Source organism: Urtica dioica, chromosome 8 (assembly GCF_054948205.1).
Source record: "Urtica dioica subsp. dioica isolate 48M chromosome 8, U.dioica_male_clone48M_v1_H2, whole genome shotgun sequence".
In the NCBI taxonomy this organism is placed as follows: Eukaryota; Viridiplantae; Streptophyta; class Magnoliopsida; order Rosales; family Urticaceae; genus Urtica; species Urtica dioica.
In genome coordinates this window covers 1,491,819-1,508,499 of record NC_142763.1, presented here as the reverse complement: position 1 = coordinate 1,508,499, position 16,681 = coordinate 1,491,819, and the positions used below count along the sequence as shown (strand labels likewise).

General features: G+C 35.3%; 3 protein-coding genes across 6 annotated transcripts; 2 read left to right on the top strand and 1 right to left on the bottom strand.

Annotated features, from left to right (window-relative positions):
• Positions 1–6,330: 6,330 nt before the first annotated feature.
• On the top strand, positions 6,331–8,271 carry LOC149387058 (non-specific lipid transfer protein GPI-anchored 31-like). Its single transcript, XM_089624764.1, has 3 exons — positions 6,331–6,878; positions 7,283–7,309; positions 7,898–8,271. Exons 1-3 carry the CDS (start codon positions 6,524–6,526, stop codon positions 8,071–8,073), a joined length of 558 nt encoding a protein of 185 aa, XP_089480890.1. The 5' UTR covers positions 6,331–6,523; the 3' UTR covers positions 8,074–8,271.
• Positions 8,272–9,238: 967 nt separating this feature from the next.
• Positions 9,239–14,795, bottom strand: LOC149387057 (disease resistance protein RPM1-like). Of its 4 annotated transcripts, XM_089621928.1 has the most exons (5): positions 14,672–14,779; positions 13,679–13,797; positions 10,342–13,136; positions 9,913–10,206; positions 9,239–9,484 (listed from the first exon to the last, which is right to left on the bottom strand). In XM_089621928.1, the coding sequence occupies exon 3, from the start codon at positions 13,130–13,132 to the stop codon at positions 10,343–10,345; it is 2,790 nt and encodes a 929-aa protein (XP_089478054.1). In that variant the 5' UTR covers positions 13,133–13,136; positions 13,679–13,797; positions 14,672–14,779; the 3' UTR covers positions 9,239–9,484; positions 9,913–10,206; position 10,342. The 4 variants fall into 4 exon arrangements, with proteins under 4 accessions (XP_089478054.1, XP_089478053.1, XP_089478056.1 ...); XM_089621927.1 differs by lacking the exon at positions 13,679–13,797 and having other exon boundaries at positions 14,672–14,795; XM_089621930.1 differs by lacking the exons at positions 13,679–13,797; positions 14,672–14,779 and having other exon boundaries at positions 9,913–9,977; positions 10,139–10,206; positions 10,342–13,345.
• Positions 14,725–16,447, top strand: LOC149387056 (non-specific lipid transfer protein GPI-anchored 31-like). The gene is made up of 3 exons (XM_089621931.1): positions 14,725–15,079; positions 15,468–15,494; positions 16,101–16,447. The coding sequence occupies exons 1-3, from the start codon at positions 14,725–14,727 to the stop codon at positions 16,274–16,276; spliced, it is 558 nt and encodes a 185-aa protein (XP_089478057.1). The 3' UTR covers positions 16,277–16,447.
• The last annotated feature ends 234 nt before the right edge of the window (positions 16,448–16,681 follow it).

Genomic DNA, 16,681 nt, shown 5'->3' with positions numbered 1-16,681 from the left:
GTTTCATTTTTTGTATTTTCGAAAATTATGGACCACGGGACACGTGTTCGATGGGTCCTTGATAAAATATGAATTAGCGTAAATTAACCCAACAACTCAATTGAATCACCTTCATAAATTGGAAAGAAACGAAAAGTAATTGACACTTTTTTACAGCCCGTCAAACTTTTTTTTTATTATATATCCGATCATGGATCACCATAGAGTCATAGACCACAATGATTATTGGTCACATTAGTTTTTTTTTTTTTTTAACAAGTCACATTAGTATTTAGTAATTAGTATAGTAGCTGACAGGTTTAGGATATATTAAATCAACCAATTTATAAAATAAAATAAAAAAGTGTAAATAAATTGGCAAATTGGATCCCTCTCATGTAAAATCATTACAACCGCAATGCTGGCATGCTTCCACAGACATGATATTGTTCACAAAAGTGATAATGAAATAATGAACAAATGAAAGAACTATTCGAATTTTCTTTTTCGCATGCGATTTTCTAAAGTTATTGATTCTATAAATAAAAATTGGAGGTTATAATAAGTTGTGTAGTTTTTGTCCATATATCCATAGATAATAATAAGTTGTGTAGTTTTTGTATCATATGTATCATCATCATCAAATTATTAAATTTTATATTATAAACAGTGCTTTAACTATCCTGCAAAATGAAAAAAAACATGTTATTAATTTTTTTAGACACAAGTCTGAGTTATATGTGTACAACAAAAATTTACACATGTTATTAATTTTTTTAGACATAAATCTAAATTTTTACACTATCATTCAAAAAACTTAGCGTTGTATATGAATAATTTACTAGCTTCAAAAAAATGTAATCACATAATAAAAAAAAATTATTCAAATTTGATACATGCACATTTTTCTAAATTTAGATTATTTAATTTATTTTAGATAAATATTGGCTTTTGTAAAACTATTAATTTCAATTCCTTATTGTATATTCGGAGGTACGTTTTTTTGGGACAAAAGCCTCGTAAGTGGTCCTCGTGAAGTCAGTAACAAAGGGGAGTTAAAAATGTAAATAATGACGTAAATTTAGATCTTAATTCGTCCACTTATTGACCAAGAATCATTTGGCTCGTTGTGAGGAAGATTTTAAATTGAAACAATGGGAACATAGCGTGGGAAAGCTCAACAAAACATGAAAGTTGGGTCCACCACATTCTATGGACGCGCAAGCTCAATGAACCCAAATCATAATGCAAGCCATGAGTGAGCAAAAAACAAAGGAAAATAATAAAAACAAAAAGTAATGAGTAACGAAAAGGAACAAAGTTGGCCATGATTTTCAAACGCTTGGCTTGGCCATGGCCAGTCATGTTACCGACTTACCATAATCATTTGTATAACTATAAATAATAAAAAAGATATGTTTCTATTTTAATTAGCCTAAAAAGGTGTTTCTGTTTGTTTTGAATATATAATTCTTCTGTGGTCCCTTCGTCTTGAGGTGATTAATATATAAATATATATATGCTTGATTAAATGTTTTCAAATTTGAAATGGAGAAGGAGTTTTTTAGGGGATGTTAATCTAAGCAAAAATGTTGTATGATATGTAGGCTTATAAATATAACCTTTAAGCACACAATACTAATGATGTCAAATTTGAAATGTTCTCCTCACACACAATAGCCAGTTTCGCCATGTACAACAATATAATATATTTAAAATAATATAATAATATGATGTGTGTGAAATTCTGATTAGTTGCAAAGGCAAGATGTCGCACACAATGTGTTGACAATGTGTCCGACAACTTGCTTGAACACAGATATGGATAAACAACAAAGGTGCAGAAATAAAGTACACAAGATATGGTTACCCAGTTCGGTGAAACACACCTACGTCTGGGGGCACGCTGCCAGTGGAAAGGATTTTCACTATCTTGTAGACAATAGTACACACAAGGTTATATCTGATTACAATCAACAAATCAATAAAACCTAGAGACTATTACTACCAGTGATCACCTAGACAGGGACTCCCCCTGAATTTGAGCTCCGTCTCAATTCCACCCTTCGAGCAACCTCCTGGCTCGGTTGACCTTCAGTCTTCAGAAGCACGTGAACCTTCAATCACGAAAAGCACAAGAACCCAAATCTCACATACACTCAATCTGAAGAATAGTGTTTGAGAGAGTACACCACTTATAACCAAAACACACAGCCTCCCAGTCCGCCGGTCTTGCACGTCTAAGAGCTCTGAGTGTTTGATCAAAAGTGTCGAAGCTGCTAAGGGAGAGCACACGGCTTTTATAGCAGCTGGACAATCCTGGAAGATATCTCGGGTTTCCTTACCCGGCCTCAAGCGAATATCTCAATGTAAAGACTCCATCAAAGAGAATATTCGAGCAATGAAGATAGCAGCGGAGAATATCTTGCAATGAAGGCTCCAGCGAGGCAGATATCTTGTAATGAAGACAGCAGCAAGGCAATAACTCAGCAAAAATTCACCAGCGAAGCAATCTGTCGAAACTGGAAACTTGCCTGAAATACTGTCTGCACACACGAGGAAAGATGTCACTCCAGAAGATGAAACATAACATCCGACATCTTTCCATACTACTTGCACTAAAAAATAGAGCCAACAAAACAACGTAACAACAGTGTGCTTCCGTACATGTAGAAAAAATAACAAATTGGTAAATATATATATATATATATATATATATATATATATATGCTTGTATATATATGCACATAGGAGAATATGTGTATATATACGTATTTTTATCACTAAGTTTTGCGCGCAATAAGGAAGCACATATGATATCATAATCGTAGTAGTCAAACTCAAACACATAATTCACAATGATAAGTAAATGATACTTTTTCCATATATTTCTTGCGTAATCATAAACATTATATAGCTGAGTAGAATACATAAAAAAAAAAAAAAAAAAAAAAAAAGAGTAGAATAGAAGACAAAAAAAAAAAGGTAATCCATCTGTAGAGAGTTTAAGATGGTTATCGTTGGGCTCTCTCTTCTACTTTGGTACTAAAGATATTAGTTGGATTTGACGTTTCTTCAATTAATGACACCAAACCACATGAAAAACAAATCCTTGCGTGTGAAAGTCTTGTGTCATGGGTCCTAAACTTATCATCTATATCGTACAATAGGTATAGTTTATTAGAGTTTTAGTGGCGCATATACATTTATATATTCAATAAAAATAAAATATACTATTCTTTTATAATATAATAATAACAAGTAAAGAGGTTTGATTAATTTTGATTGGAGTGACGCGTAATAAGACGTTTTGAGGAACTCGCCTTATAAAGCGATGCTTAATCAAAATCAAAACAAAGAGATGCTTGATCTTCTCTATATATGCTTTTGAGTATAATCTGTTGCTCGAAATGTTAATTGTCTTCATATCTTATTGTGGGAGATTTTGAATTACCACAACAAGTTTACTCATAAAACACCGCAAACCCGAGATTGCCAAGTTGTTTATAAGATGGTGGTGCTCGCATAAGATTATCTTATATTCCATGGGACAACAGCTTTTCCCAAATATCTGATGACTATCCGATGAGGTCCCCAATGTCAAAACCATGGAAGCCCAATTTCGAGTGGCGTGAAACACAACGTAAACATGTGTTGGTGGTGAGTGTTTTTGTGATTCATGACAACTTTTTCCATATCTCTTCCTCGAATCTACTATGTTTTAGTTGCGAAACTTCTGACCATTCGAGAGGGGCTTATTCTCTCAATCTGTCTTGACTTCACTCCATATGAGATTGCATCGAATTTCAAAGTGCCTATAAATCTCCTCCAATAACTCTATATTCTCGTTTTGGAAGAAGGTTGCTTAGCTATAAACTTTATTGATTTAAATTTAAACCATCATTTTTTTATATTGCCATGCTTTTAGCTTCGTTGAATTTGAAATCCAAAGTGTAAACTTGGATTGAAAATCTTATTGTATTTTAAGCATTTTCTTATTACTCATTTGACATTATTTAAAATTTATTTTACTTAGTTCTTATGTATATGTATAAAGTAAAACAAAAATATTGACATCATATGGCTCGCCTTCGATCGTCTCATGGAGGAGAGGATACATTTAAAAGCATGGCTTGTGTGTGACAATAGAAGTCGTGCGATGTGGTGAGTCGATGGATGTGATTTGGGTCGAATGCGTGTTGCGACCTTCTCCGAATGAGATTTGAGGCGATGTTTGGTGTGTAGAGGGAAAAAAGTGTAACATAGAGGTTTTTGCTTGAAAAACAAGTGTTGAAGAATATAGGTAATATCGCATGGTCGTTGAATCATCATCTGTGTGGTCTATGTCGCTCACACTATTAGATAACCTTTGTCATACTTGTGTCAACAATGGATTATATTATTGTTTTTTCATTCTTGTTGTGTTTATTAGTATTTTATGTAGCTGTTTGATTATGATTTTTTAAAAACGAAAGGTGGTGTATTCTACTAAATTGTTATGAGAGTATTAGATTTTCGTGATTAATATAGTGCAATTGTTTAGATATATTTAGGTCAACTATCGAAAAGTTTATTGAATAGTATATAAATGCTCGGATTTTGGTGCCAATTTTGTTTTTCTATATGTCGAACATAATAAGTGAATATAAGAATTTGTAATTAGTTTTAGATTAGATTCTATGTTTATTATGTTACAAACTCTATTTATGGATAGACGGGTCATGGGGATCGCGGGGTTGATCGTGTAGCTCAAATGTGCTAAGAATTACATCTTTAAGTAACGGTTTATGATAATCCAACTTAATTAAAAAATTCAGATTTAATTGAAACTCAATATCCAGTCATTATTTGGTGTCATAATTCATAAAAGTAAAATTTGACATAAAATATTCAACTTTTTTTTTCATATTGAAAGACTAATCTTAACTTAAGGCCTTGTTTGGTAGGGTGGATTTATGAATGATGAATTTTTAGCTTTTTTTGTTTGGTAGATAAAAATGAAAGGATGAAAAGAATTGTAGGAGAGATTCGAATACGTGGGATCCACAAAAAAATCATCCCCTCGTATTTGGAGGGATCGTGGAAAGAATGATGTTTTTTTTTAATTTACTGCACAATAATAACTTTATAAATTGATGGCAATTTCTTATAAAATTCCTTTTATCTCTCTCCTTAAGAAGTTTTTTTTATTTTTTTTTATTTCTCACCGTGAATGAAAACCGTTGTAAATATGTGTAAAATAATAACTCTTGTTTGGATACTTCATAAGTGCATGTGTTGTTGTGCATTTGATATGTTTTTGATAGATAATATATATTTATTTTGCATGTTTTATATCATATATCTATCTATCTATATATATATATATATACATACATACGTGGGTGAATTGTATACAATGTATGTATGTATTAGCTCAAATAATTTTTTTGGGTAATTATTTGGTATTATATAAAGGTACAAAAGTAAATTTAACATATAAACATCATTCATTCTCTCTTTTTTTTTTTTTACCAAACAAATGGATAATAATCTTTCATTTTATTATACCGATTAATTTTTGAAAAAATTAAAATCAATCACTTTCTTTTCGTTTCTCTTAAATTTTAGATAATTCATCCATCCATCTTTTCCTTTTTTTTACATGAACAAAGCCTAAAAGTAAAGTAAAGTTCCGTTAAAAAAAAAAGCAATAAAGTTAAATACGGTTATATATTTAGATTTTCTTTTTCATCAGAAAAAAAAAAAAGTTGACGTTTTTTTGTTTATCTGGAACAAAAGTTGACGTATATTACGGCCGTAGGGAATGACTAAAATCATCCGTAGCATGCAAAATGAGACACGTGTCTTTGCACAACTTTACTGCACCGACTTCATTTCACACTTGGCTATCTCTGACCCAAACTTAATGTACTCATTTCACCCCATCCTGCAAAAACAAAATTAATAAATAAATTCTGAATTTGGTATACGGCTAATTAATTTTGTTTCGAGCTGGTTTTAATTCAATGGTTCAAATATTTAAATTGGGATTTACGTCTTGACTCATAGTCAGTTTCTATACGGTTTTTTTTTATTTCATTTATATATATAAATAGTTGAATGCAAACGAATATTTAGTAGATAGTCGTTGATGCTAATCCCCGAATTTCCCTCTTGAACCATTCAATTTGAAAATAAAAATATGAATAAAAACTAAATGAAAACAGATTTTACTCTTTAAAAAGTGTGAAATAATTTCAGTTTTGAAACTAATTAGCAATTACACGCTTTTATTAACTCATTATTTTGAATTTTAAAAAATAAAAAACCAAAAAAATTTCACAGAAAAGACTTCTCTCTATCTGGCTTTTCCATATCCCCAATCGCTTTCTCTCTATATATATAGAAGAATAAACCAGCATTTCTTTAACAACAATAACCCGTAAACCCATATAAACAAATCACAAAACTCGAGACAGAGAGAAAGAGAGAGAGACTCAAATTCGCTTCAAACGCACGCGCTTTCTCTCTCTAACTATCTATCGATCTCGACCTTGAATCAATGGCGGTATTGCGGTGTTCGGCGGTGATGTTGGCGGTGGCGATGGCGATTCTGGCGGGGTCGTGGACGACCGGAGAGGCGGCCGGGCACCACGCGCCGGCGCCGGCGGTGGACTGTTCGAGCCTGATATTGAACATGGTGGACTGCTTGTCGTTCGTGTCGAACGACAGCACGACGGAGACGCCGGAGCCGACTTGCTGCACCGGACTGAAGACGGTGCTGAAGAGCGGACCGGAGTGTCTGTGCGAGGCCTTCAAGAACAGCGCTCAGCTCGGCGTCGTTCTCAACGTCACCAAAGCCACTTCTCTCCCCGCCGCTTGCAAGGTTTCCGCTCCCTCCGTCACCAATTGCGGCCGTGAGTTCTCTCTCTCCGATCTCTCTTTTGTTTTTTCGACCTAGAGAACAGAGCGAATCGGAATACCGATTATCGGAAACGAAATCCGTTTCGAATCGTTAGATTCGCAACACACGATACACATTGTGTATGCAATTTCTCTCTCTCTCTCTTTGAAATATTAGAGCGTATTGGCTCGTACTTCGTATTTTCGGTCTAAAAAACAAAGAGCTCACACTGTGCAGAGTATATATGCCGATTATGTATTTTTCAGCGTACTAATTAACTACCAAACAAAACCCTAATTATTCTTTGAATAGTTCATTTTTTTTTTCTTCCTATTTTTTTTCATTTATTTGTTTGTTAATTTTTAATGGTGGTTACTCATGATTTTTTTATTTTCTTTTCAATTTTATTTCCTCCAGTGTCACTCCCTCCGGTCGGTGCTCCAGGTACTTGTCCTTATCAGATTAATTACTTTAGCTTCTGATTTACATTTCTCAATTTCAATGTTTTTTTTTTCTTTTTTATCTGTATTGCATGTTCTTGAATATTGGTTTGGAATTGGATAAAATATCATTCTCTGGAAATTTTATAAATAATTTGCTACCTCATACCACTGGTTTCGTTCGCGTGAACTGTGTGTGTGGTTTGCCGGACTGATCTTGAGAATTTTTTTTTATATTTTTCGTGTAAATCTTTGAATTAAATACCTTATGCCGAATTAAAATAAAAAATTCAATCAACGTTTTCTTTTCGCTTACAGTGAATATAAGGATATTAATTTTTCTGTTGACTATCTTTATTAAGTCCTTAATTTTCTCATATTAAAAAATAAAATCCCAAAACTTGAAACATCTTTCTTTGATAATTCTTTATGGGAGATTAATTGCACTTTCCCCTCTAGTTAAATTATAAAAAACGTATAGTTAATTCTTTGACTTGTGTATGGTCTCATGATCTCATCCATTGTTCAAAATGAATTTATGACTCATTAATTATTTGTATTTATTTAATAATTTTTTTTTTATGTTTTTTAGTTGCCGTTTCTCCTGGTAGTTCTGCATCTTCGCCTGACGGAGCAGTTTCCGCCTCCGTCCAAACTCCGGCGCCGTCTCCCGGAGGACCTCCCCGTTCCAGCGCCGCCACCGGAGTTTCCTTCTCTGTGGGCTCCGTTGTGGTCGGAGTTATTGTGGCTTCACTTTCTTCCTTCTAAAAAAGCTTATTTTTCTCATCTTCTGCTCTCACTTTGAGAGTTAATTATGTTGTTGTGGGATATATCATTTGTGCTATTTAATTAATTATGTTTGACCATTCGGGGGGTTTTAATGTCTTACATTCGTTATTAGATGAGAATCTAATAGTTATAGAACATTCGTTATTTGGATGAGGTGGCACATTGAATTTTTATTTTTATTTTTTGTCAATTGGCCACATCTTCCATCAAACCATAAACGCACTAAAAGTTCGTTGTAAAATTACACACACCACAAACGCGCACCATAAGTTTGGTATTCAAAGATTTTTTTATTTTTTTTATTTTAAATATCATAAAAATTTTCTGAAAATAAAATAAAATGAAATATTTATAGAATGTTTGAAGATTTGAGGTATTCAAAGAATCATCAGTTTAAAATGAGGTACCTGTAGAATTTCCCCCAATTAATTTTGGCCCACAAAATCGAACACATTGCACATGAAGAATCAAACCCAATCTTTGTTTGTTAATAGATTCAATTATTACCAATTCCCAACAAGAGTGGTTTTACTTTTATTAATCGACTGAATGGTATGGATTTCGACTTCCGGGTGTCGTGGCTATTTAGTGTCAATGTGGCGGTTTCGGTTTCCTCAATAATATAGAGTCAATGTGGTGTTAAGAAATGAACTTGATAATATTTTTGGTACTATTTTCTCGCTTGTCAAGTGTTTTATTGTTTTACTCTTTTGTCAATAAAACAATAAAACCTTATAAGCTTATGACGATAAGGCTATAAGATTTCTTATGTCCTAAGAAACATTCGAAACATAAAACACTGCCTAAAACAAATAGAGCCAGCTATTCCAATAAAAGCCTTTACCTGCAACTCTTTTAGCTTAGCATTTCCAATGTGAGTTTTTAAGTTGCAGTCCAAGATGTTCCTAAAAAATAGTTAAAGAGTCCATCTTGAGGGGTGTTGGAAATTAGTTAACTTAGCATTCAAGTCATCTTTGTTTGAGCTTTAGTTAAAGCTCGGTTTTGTAGCTGTTAGCTTTTCTTTATTTTATATAATTTTATTTATTTTCTTTGACTTGTTGACCGAGCTCACTGATTAATAAGTGATGACTTACCAAAGTTATTTGGTATGTAATAATGTTTAAATACAATCTGAGACTGTTAATGAAAAATCAGAAGAGTTCATTTTTCCAATTTCAATTTCTCGTCTTCTCTTCTTTTCTCAAGTCTTCGATGGAGATTGGTCGTCTTTTTCCATGCATTTTCTACAAGTTCATTTCGACGTTACAAAAAAAAAAAAAAAAAAAAAGAAGGAATAGCCTTTTCAGTATTTTGGAGCATTAGTCTGATCTTCTACAAAATCCACCCAAGCAACAACACCAATCAGCAATGCCACAACGTTCTTTTTGCCCTGTTTTGTTAGAAAAAAAAATGTGATGAAAATGAGATAAAGGTTCCAAGATTGAAAGAACTAGTGTTAAGTGAAAGAATCTGCAAGTCTGAAACTAATCCGATTATGCAGCTGGATATGTATTGGTATATTGACATTGTCATTTGCTTCCAATCTTAATAACACAACATTTACATAATATATTCTATAGTCAAAATGTAGTCAGAATATCAATTCATATAAATGATATGACCGTCATCCACACCGGCCTCCGCCTCTGAGATTTGTATGTTTCGACTTTCGACTCACTATCTACTTTATTTGGGTCATGTAATAAATAGATTAATGTAATTCAAACACAATCGGATTGCTCAAATCAATGTTTTTAAGTAACATTCAACCTAGTTAATTATAAAATACATAAAGTCGAGGATAAACAATTTGAGTACCTTATGTTTTTTAAGAAAAATGTCGATGAGACTTCGTTAAACAGGCTTATCAACCATAAAAACATCTGCAAGATCAGGAGGGAAAACATTTTCGTAAATAACATCAGACTCGAGTCACTCAACATGGAGAGCTAAAGATGCTAACTTATGTGAAGCTATATTACAAGTTCTAGGAAGAAATCAAAACCAGAAAACTCATGTGAATCTCATCCACAATGATTCCAACCTTATTACACCTCTTGATCCTCGACTTAAGCGGGCTAAAGAAACGAGCGAATGAGGACACCAACGGACCTAATTAACAATCAAAAGTTAACCAATATGTCTTGTATACTAAGAAAGCCTTTTTAAAAAATTGTTAAAATATAATCTTAAAAAAAAAAAAAAAAAAGACTTGAAACTGCTAAACGATTCAATAAAATTGCTTACATTACTGGTGTGCTTCAAGATGTTGCAACAACTCTGAGCTGCCAAGCATGTAGGAACTATGAAGCAACCCTTTGCCTGAGGAGTAGCCAAAGGTAACCGAAGATATGTGCTTAATTTTGCAGAATTCTGAGCCACCATTTGGTTGTAAGGCCTTCACAAATTCCCTTGGCATATCATTAACTACAAGCGATTTAAGGTTTGTCATGTGACGAAGATCGCGAGGCATTTCCTCCATCAGGGGAGAAGGTCCGAATACAAACTTCTCGAGAAGAGGCAACGCTCCTCTTTCGAACGTAACCACCTTCAATCCTTCCAAATTCTTCAATTCAAGATGCTCGAGTTTCGGAAAACTTCCTTCCTCAAACCGCAATTCCTCTCCATCGTACGCCTCGTCCAAGCAAAGGTACGATAGATTGAGCAAGCCTTTGAGCATTTTCAGCGGCTCGTCGACTAGCCTCGAATAATGTAACTCCAGTCCTTTCAAATTATGAAGCCCAGAAACCCAAATCGGCAAGTGTTGCAATCGACAACAGAGATTGAAGTAGCGCAAGAGTTCGGGAGGAGACGAAACGCATCTCAAATCTATAACCTCATCCTTGTTGATTGAGATCAGGGCTAATTTTTCAAGGTCCTTCATTTTTTCAATAGCCTCTCCAAGTGCTTCACACATTTTTGTTGTGACTTCCGAAATTCCAAGAGTTTTTAATTTTCTCAGATAATGTAACTCTTTGATGATGTCAACTCTACCGGAGTGTGCTTCCACACCAAGGAGTGTCTGCAAATCTTCCAACATTTTGATCCCTTCATGAATCCTCACCCCTCTGATTAACTTTACATTGTATTTCCTTCCTTCATCCAAATAGTAAGCGAAAATGTGTCGTAGTTTATGCAGTTTATTGATCTCAGCCGGAAGCTCCTGGACCAAGGTATTGCTGAGCTCCAAAGTCTGGAGATTTCGCAGCTTTCCGATAGAGGTTGGGAGAGCCTTCACTTTCGTGCCTTGCAGATTCAAGTATTTCAACTGCAACAAATTTCCTATCTCCTTTGGCAGATAATCGAGAGGAGAGGCTTCAAAGTCGACCACCTTTAAGAGCTTACATCTTTCAAACACGCCGACTACGAAAGGCTTTGAAACCTCTCTGGTGTTGAAAAGAACGATAGACCGAATCTTAGAATCAAACACAACGTTCTCTGTGGTGTTATGAATCGCTAACCGGCGACTCTTCTCTTTGTAACCTGGCTTGTTTTGGTTAAATACTTTACAAAAACCCAACTCCTTCGCTTTTGTTAAAATCAGCTCCCGTACTAAATCGTGCACCTTGCACTCTGTTTTATATCCGCATAGTAACTCAGATGATACCAAGTTTCTATCGATGAGTTCAATCAAGTATTCTTCAACGATTTGTTCAGACGTCTTGTTTTCTCGGAATTTAATGAACCCTTCAGCGATCCATGATGCGCATAATCTCCTTTGATCTACTGAAAAATCTTCTGGAAACATTCCGAAGTATAAGAAGCATAACTTCAGATGGTGAGGCAAGTCATGATAACTGAGTAATAGGACTTTTGAAACACTCGATAACGCATTGTTCTCTTGAAATTCGTAGTTGAGATCGGCAAGCACTTTTTTCCATTCTACTTTGCACCTCTCTTTTTTGGACAATAAACCAGCCACGGCAACCAGAGCAAGTGGCAAGCCGTTGCACCGACGTAGAATCTCGTGAGCCAATTGTTCCAACTCAGGTGGACAATATGAGTTTGGAAATGCCTTTTTACAAAACAACAACCATGCTTGTTCGGTAGACCAAGTCTTTAGCTCTCTAGCAATCATTTCAGTCGACGGTGACTTAAAAGAGTCTTTGACGTTAGATTTACGAGTCGTGAGAAGTATTCTACTACCATTGCTATTATCAGGCAAAGCATGCTTTACGACGCTCCAAAATTCAATTTCCCACACATCGTCAAAAACGATCACGTACCTCTTTGCCTGGAGAGAGCTTTTCAAGACTGCGAAAGCTTCTTCAACTGCGATGATTTCTCGGGCAGGTGGGCAGATCCGAGTCATCAGTGTCTTGAGAACTTTGTCGATGTCGTACGATTGGGAAACGGTGACCCAAGCGTGATGGTCAAAGCTTCCTTTTTGGACACTGTCTTTGTAAACTTTCCTCGCAAGAGTTGTCTTGCCGATTCCGCCCTCACCCACGAGCGAAATCACCGTCCGTTCTTGGCGACCTTCCAACAAACTTCTCACAAGCTCATTCGACACGGGTTCAATGCCCACAAGCTCTTCATCGTCGACGAAAAGCGAGCCAATGCGTGGGTCGACTCGAGAGTTTCCTGTCCCGCCACTCGAGCCGCCTTGCTCGAAGGGTCTCAACCCGTATCGCAGGCCTCTCTCCTTGATCTCGAGTATCGAGTCTTTGACGTCTCTGATATCAGAAGCCAAGTCGCGGCGCGTTTTCAATGCCTTAACGCGGCGACCGGGCTTGCGCAGAGATCCAAAGAAACTACCTTGATCTTGACGGCGCTGCTCTGCATAATAAGTGTATTCGTCGACGATGTCTTCGATTTTCTCCGCTTCCTCTCTAAGTTGTCTCACCCACACCTTTGTTGCGTCGCTGAGCTCTCCTCTGGCGGACTTGGCTTCGGCGTCGTGAAGAAGAGGCTCGATGATCTCCAACTCCTTTTGAAGGCTCTTGACTTTCTTGTGAACTCCTTTCAGGGACTTGGCTTCTTTGATGAGGAGATCAATCAGTTTCTCTATCACAGGGCTCAACAACGTCTCTGCCATGCTTCTTTATCAAAATAAAAGGATCGTCAAAATCTCTCAGTGATAGAGTTTCTGTATGATCAGAATCAGACTCTTGACTCGTATTCTGGATTACATCAATCGAGTGGTGCTTAAGAAACCGTGTTAATATTGACTAGCTTTTTTTTTTTTTCTTAGTCATGCATGTGGGGACATAATTTATTCAAGTCGTTATTTTTTTCTTCGTATTATTTTCTTTGTTCCCACTATCATTTTCAACATTACTTTTCATAACAGCAATTGTTTCTATGCGTGTTTTGTTTCCATGTGATTATATATGGAGTGCTTTTAAGAGAGCCCAGAAATGTCTCTCCCATGGGAATAATCCTTGTTCTTGTCATCAGTATATATATATAGACTTAACCTCTTGAGAAAATCAGTAAATATATTTCCCTTGCAGCAAATGAATCTTGTCATGTTCAGGAAGAGCCTCAATACCAAGGAAATAGTTATGTTCCCTTCCCCCAAATATTTTTTAGGAATTCAGATCCTCAACGAGGCGTTGAATTTCCAAAAAAAAATATGTACCTGTAATTAAAACATCGTCAATGCATATAAGCTCGTATGTACTAATATGCCTTGGAGTTGTCCTCAATAAGGGACCCCATGGCTGCATGTTGTCATAGGGAAGAAGAAAGAAACTTAGGCTGGAAAAGGAAAAACGTTTTGTGAGGGCTTAAACCAGATTTTAAATCTTTATTATAAAATTACTTTAAAGTCCTCTAAATCTAAACACATACATATTTAATAAAACAAACTAATACTTTATGGACGCTTTATTTTCTATTCTACCGTTGAGGATGTACAACATGAATGCATAAAAGATTGTATTGTAGAAGCTGCCTTTTATCATATGATGTAAATCTTTTTTAAACTTTTTATATCTTTGTTTATACAAGAATAGTTGTTGATGTATAATATATTAAAATTACATATGTTTTTTCTTTAAAAGGATATTAAATTACGTATGTCACATATGACTACTATTCAACTTTTTTATTATTTGAAAGATTTAAACTCCCTATCATGAAAAAAAAAATTGAAAATTATTTAAAACTATTTTAGCCAGATTTTTTTTTTTCGTTTTTGTTTTCTTTTGTAGTAAACTCCATACATTATTATGGCAATGAAATAATTATCGTAATTTACAAATGTTGGAATTGAATTAGTCATGAATTTTTTTTTTTCGGTATAGTTTTAAACGAAGAACGGAATTTATCATAGTAAATAGCTGGCGTGTATTTGATTGACCTTATTTATCTTTGAATCAACTGGTTGAATTGATGTTTCTTTTACTGTTCTGTATGCAAGTCTGAGTTCATTGGTTTCTGTATGCAAGTCTGAGTTCATTGGTTATACTATATTCTGATTAATATAATCCAGTACTGTTTTTTTTCCTTGGAAATTTTGTTGTGCTGAGGATTCCGATACATTTTTATCGCGTTTTGGTTAGATTACGAATACTCATGGGGATTAGCTGAAGGAAGTGATGATAAGATGAGAGTCAAGCACGAAGTTCACCTGAGATCAGTAAGCGCTTTCTCTCTCTATCTATCGATCTCGACCTCGAATCAATGGCGGTTTCGCGGTGTTCGGCGGTGATGTTGGCGGTGGCGATGGCGATTCTGGCGGGATCGTGGACGACCGGAGAGGCGGCCGGGCACCACGCGCCGGCGCCGGCGGTGGACTGTTCGAGCCTGATATTGAACATGGTGGACTGCCTGTCGTTCGTGTCGAACGACAGCACGACGGAGACGCCGGAGCCGACTTGCTGCACCGGACTGAAGACGGTGCTGAAGAGCGGACCGGAGTGTCTGTGCGAGGCCTTCAAGAACAGCGCTCAGCTCGGCGTCGTTCTCAACGTCACCAAAGCCACTTCTCTCCCCGCCGCTTGCAAGGTTTCCGCTCCCTCCGTCACCAATTGCGGCCGTGAGTTCTCTCTCTCCGATCTCTCTTTTGTTTTTTCGACCTAGAGAACAGAGCGAATCGGAATACCGATTATCGGAAACGAAATCCGTTTCGAATCGTTAGATTCGCAACACACGATACACATTGTGTATGCAATTTCTCTCTCTCTCTCTCTTTGAAATATTAGAGCGTATTGGCTCGTACTTCGTATTTTCGGTCTAAAAAACAAAGAGCTCACACTGTGCAGAGTATATATGCCGATTATGTATTTTTCAGCGTAATATCTAATTATTCTTTGAATAGTTCAAATTTTTTTTCTTCCTATTTTTTTCATTTATTTGTTTGTTAATTTTTAATGGTGGTTACTCATGATTTTTTTTTTTTTCCTTTTCAATTTTATTTCCTGCAGTGTCACTCCCTCCGGTCGGTGCTCCAGGTACTTGTCCTTATCAGATTAATTACTTTAGCTTCTGATTTACATTTCTCAATTTCAATGTTTTTTTTTTCCTTTTTTTTATTTGTATTGCATGTTCTTGAATATTGGTTTGGAATTGGATGAATATCATTCTCTGGAAATTTTATAAATAATTTGTTACCTCAGGCTCATACCACTGGTTTCGTTCGCGTGAACTGTGTGTGTGGTTTGCCCGACTGATCTTCTTTAGATTTTTTTTAATATTTTTCGTGTAAATCTTTGAATTAAATACCTTTTGCCGAATTAAAATAAAAAAATCAATCAACGTTTTCTTTTTCACTTACAGTGAATATAAGGATTTTAGTTTTTCTGTTGACTATCTTTATTAAGTCCTTAATTTTCTCATATTTAAATATAATCCAAAACTTGAAACGTCTTTCTTTGATAATTCTTTATGGGAGATTAATTGCACTTTCCCCTCTAGTTAAATTATAAAAAACGTATAGTTAATTCTTTGACTTGTGTATGGTCTCATGATCTCATCCATTGTTCAAAATGAATTTATGACTCATTAATTATTTGTATTTATTTAATATTTTTTTTATTTTTTTTTTTTATGTTTTTTAGTTGCCGTTTCTCCTGGTAGTTCTGCATCTTCGCCCGACGGAGCAGTTTCCGCCTCCGTCCAAACTCCGGCGCCGTCTCCCGGAGGACCTCCCCGTTCCGGCGCCGCCACCGGAGTTTCCTTCTCTGTGGGATCCGTTGTGGTCGGAGTTATTGTGGCTTCACTTTCTTCCTTCTAAAAAAGCTTATTTTTCTCATCTTGTGCTCTCACTTTGAGAGTTAATTATGTTGTTGTGGGATATATCATTTGTGCTATTTAATTAATTATGTTTGACCATTCGGGGGGTTTTAATGTCTTACATTCGTTATTAGATGAGAATCTAATAGTTATAGAACATTCGTTATTTGGATGGGGTGGCACATTGAATTTTTATTTTTATTTTTTGTCAATTGGCCACATCTTCCATCAAACCATAAACGCACTAAAAGTTCGGTGTAAAATTACACACACCACAAACGCGCACCATAAGTTTGGTATTCAAAGTTTTTTTTTTTTTTTTAAATATCATAAAAATTTTCTGAAAATAAAATAAAATGAAATATTTATAGAATGTTTGAAGATTTGAGGTATTCAAAGAATCATC

Excerpts from the sequence above, each read along its gene's own strand:
- LOC149387058 (XM_089624764.1), top strand. The coding sequence starts at position 6,524 with ATGGCGGTATTGCGGTGTTCGGCGGTGATGTTGGCGGTGGCGATGGCG. Across the intron at positions 6,879-7,282 it reads CTCCGTCACCAATTGCGGCC|TGTCACTCCCTCCGGTCGGT; the intron begins GTGAGTTCTCTC and ends TATTTCCTCCAG. Across the intron at positions 7,310-7,897 it reads CCCTCCGGTCGGTGCTCCAG|TTGCCGTTTCTCCTGGTAGT; the intron begins GTACTTGTCCTT and ends TATGTTTTTTAG.
- LOC149387057 (XM_089621927.1), bottom strand. The coding sequence starts at position 13,132 with ATGGCAGAGACGTTGTTGAGCCCTGTGATAGAGAAACTGATTGATCTC.
- LOC149387056 (XM_089621931.1), top strand. The coding sequence starts at position 14,725 with ATGGCGGTTTCGCGGTGTTCGGCGGTGATGTTGGCGGTGGCGATGGCG. Across the intron at positions 15,080-15,467 it reads CTCCGTCACCAATTGCGGCC|TGTCACTCCCTCCGGTCGGT; the intron begins GTGAGTTCTCTC and ends TATTTCCTGCAG. Across the intron at positions 15,495-16,100 it reads CCCTCCGGTCGGTGCTCCAG|TTGCCGTTTCTCCTGGTAGT; the intron begins GTACTTGTCCTT and ends TATGTTTTTTAG.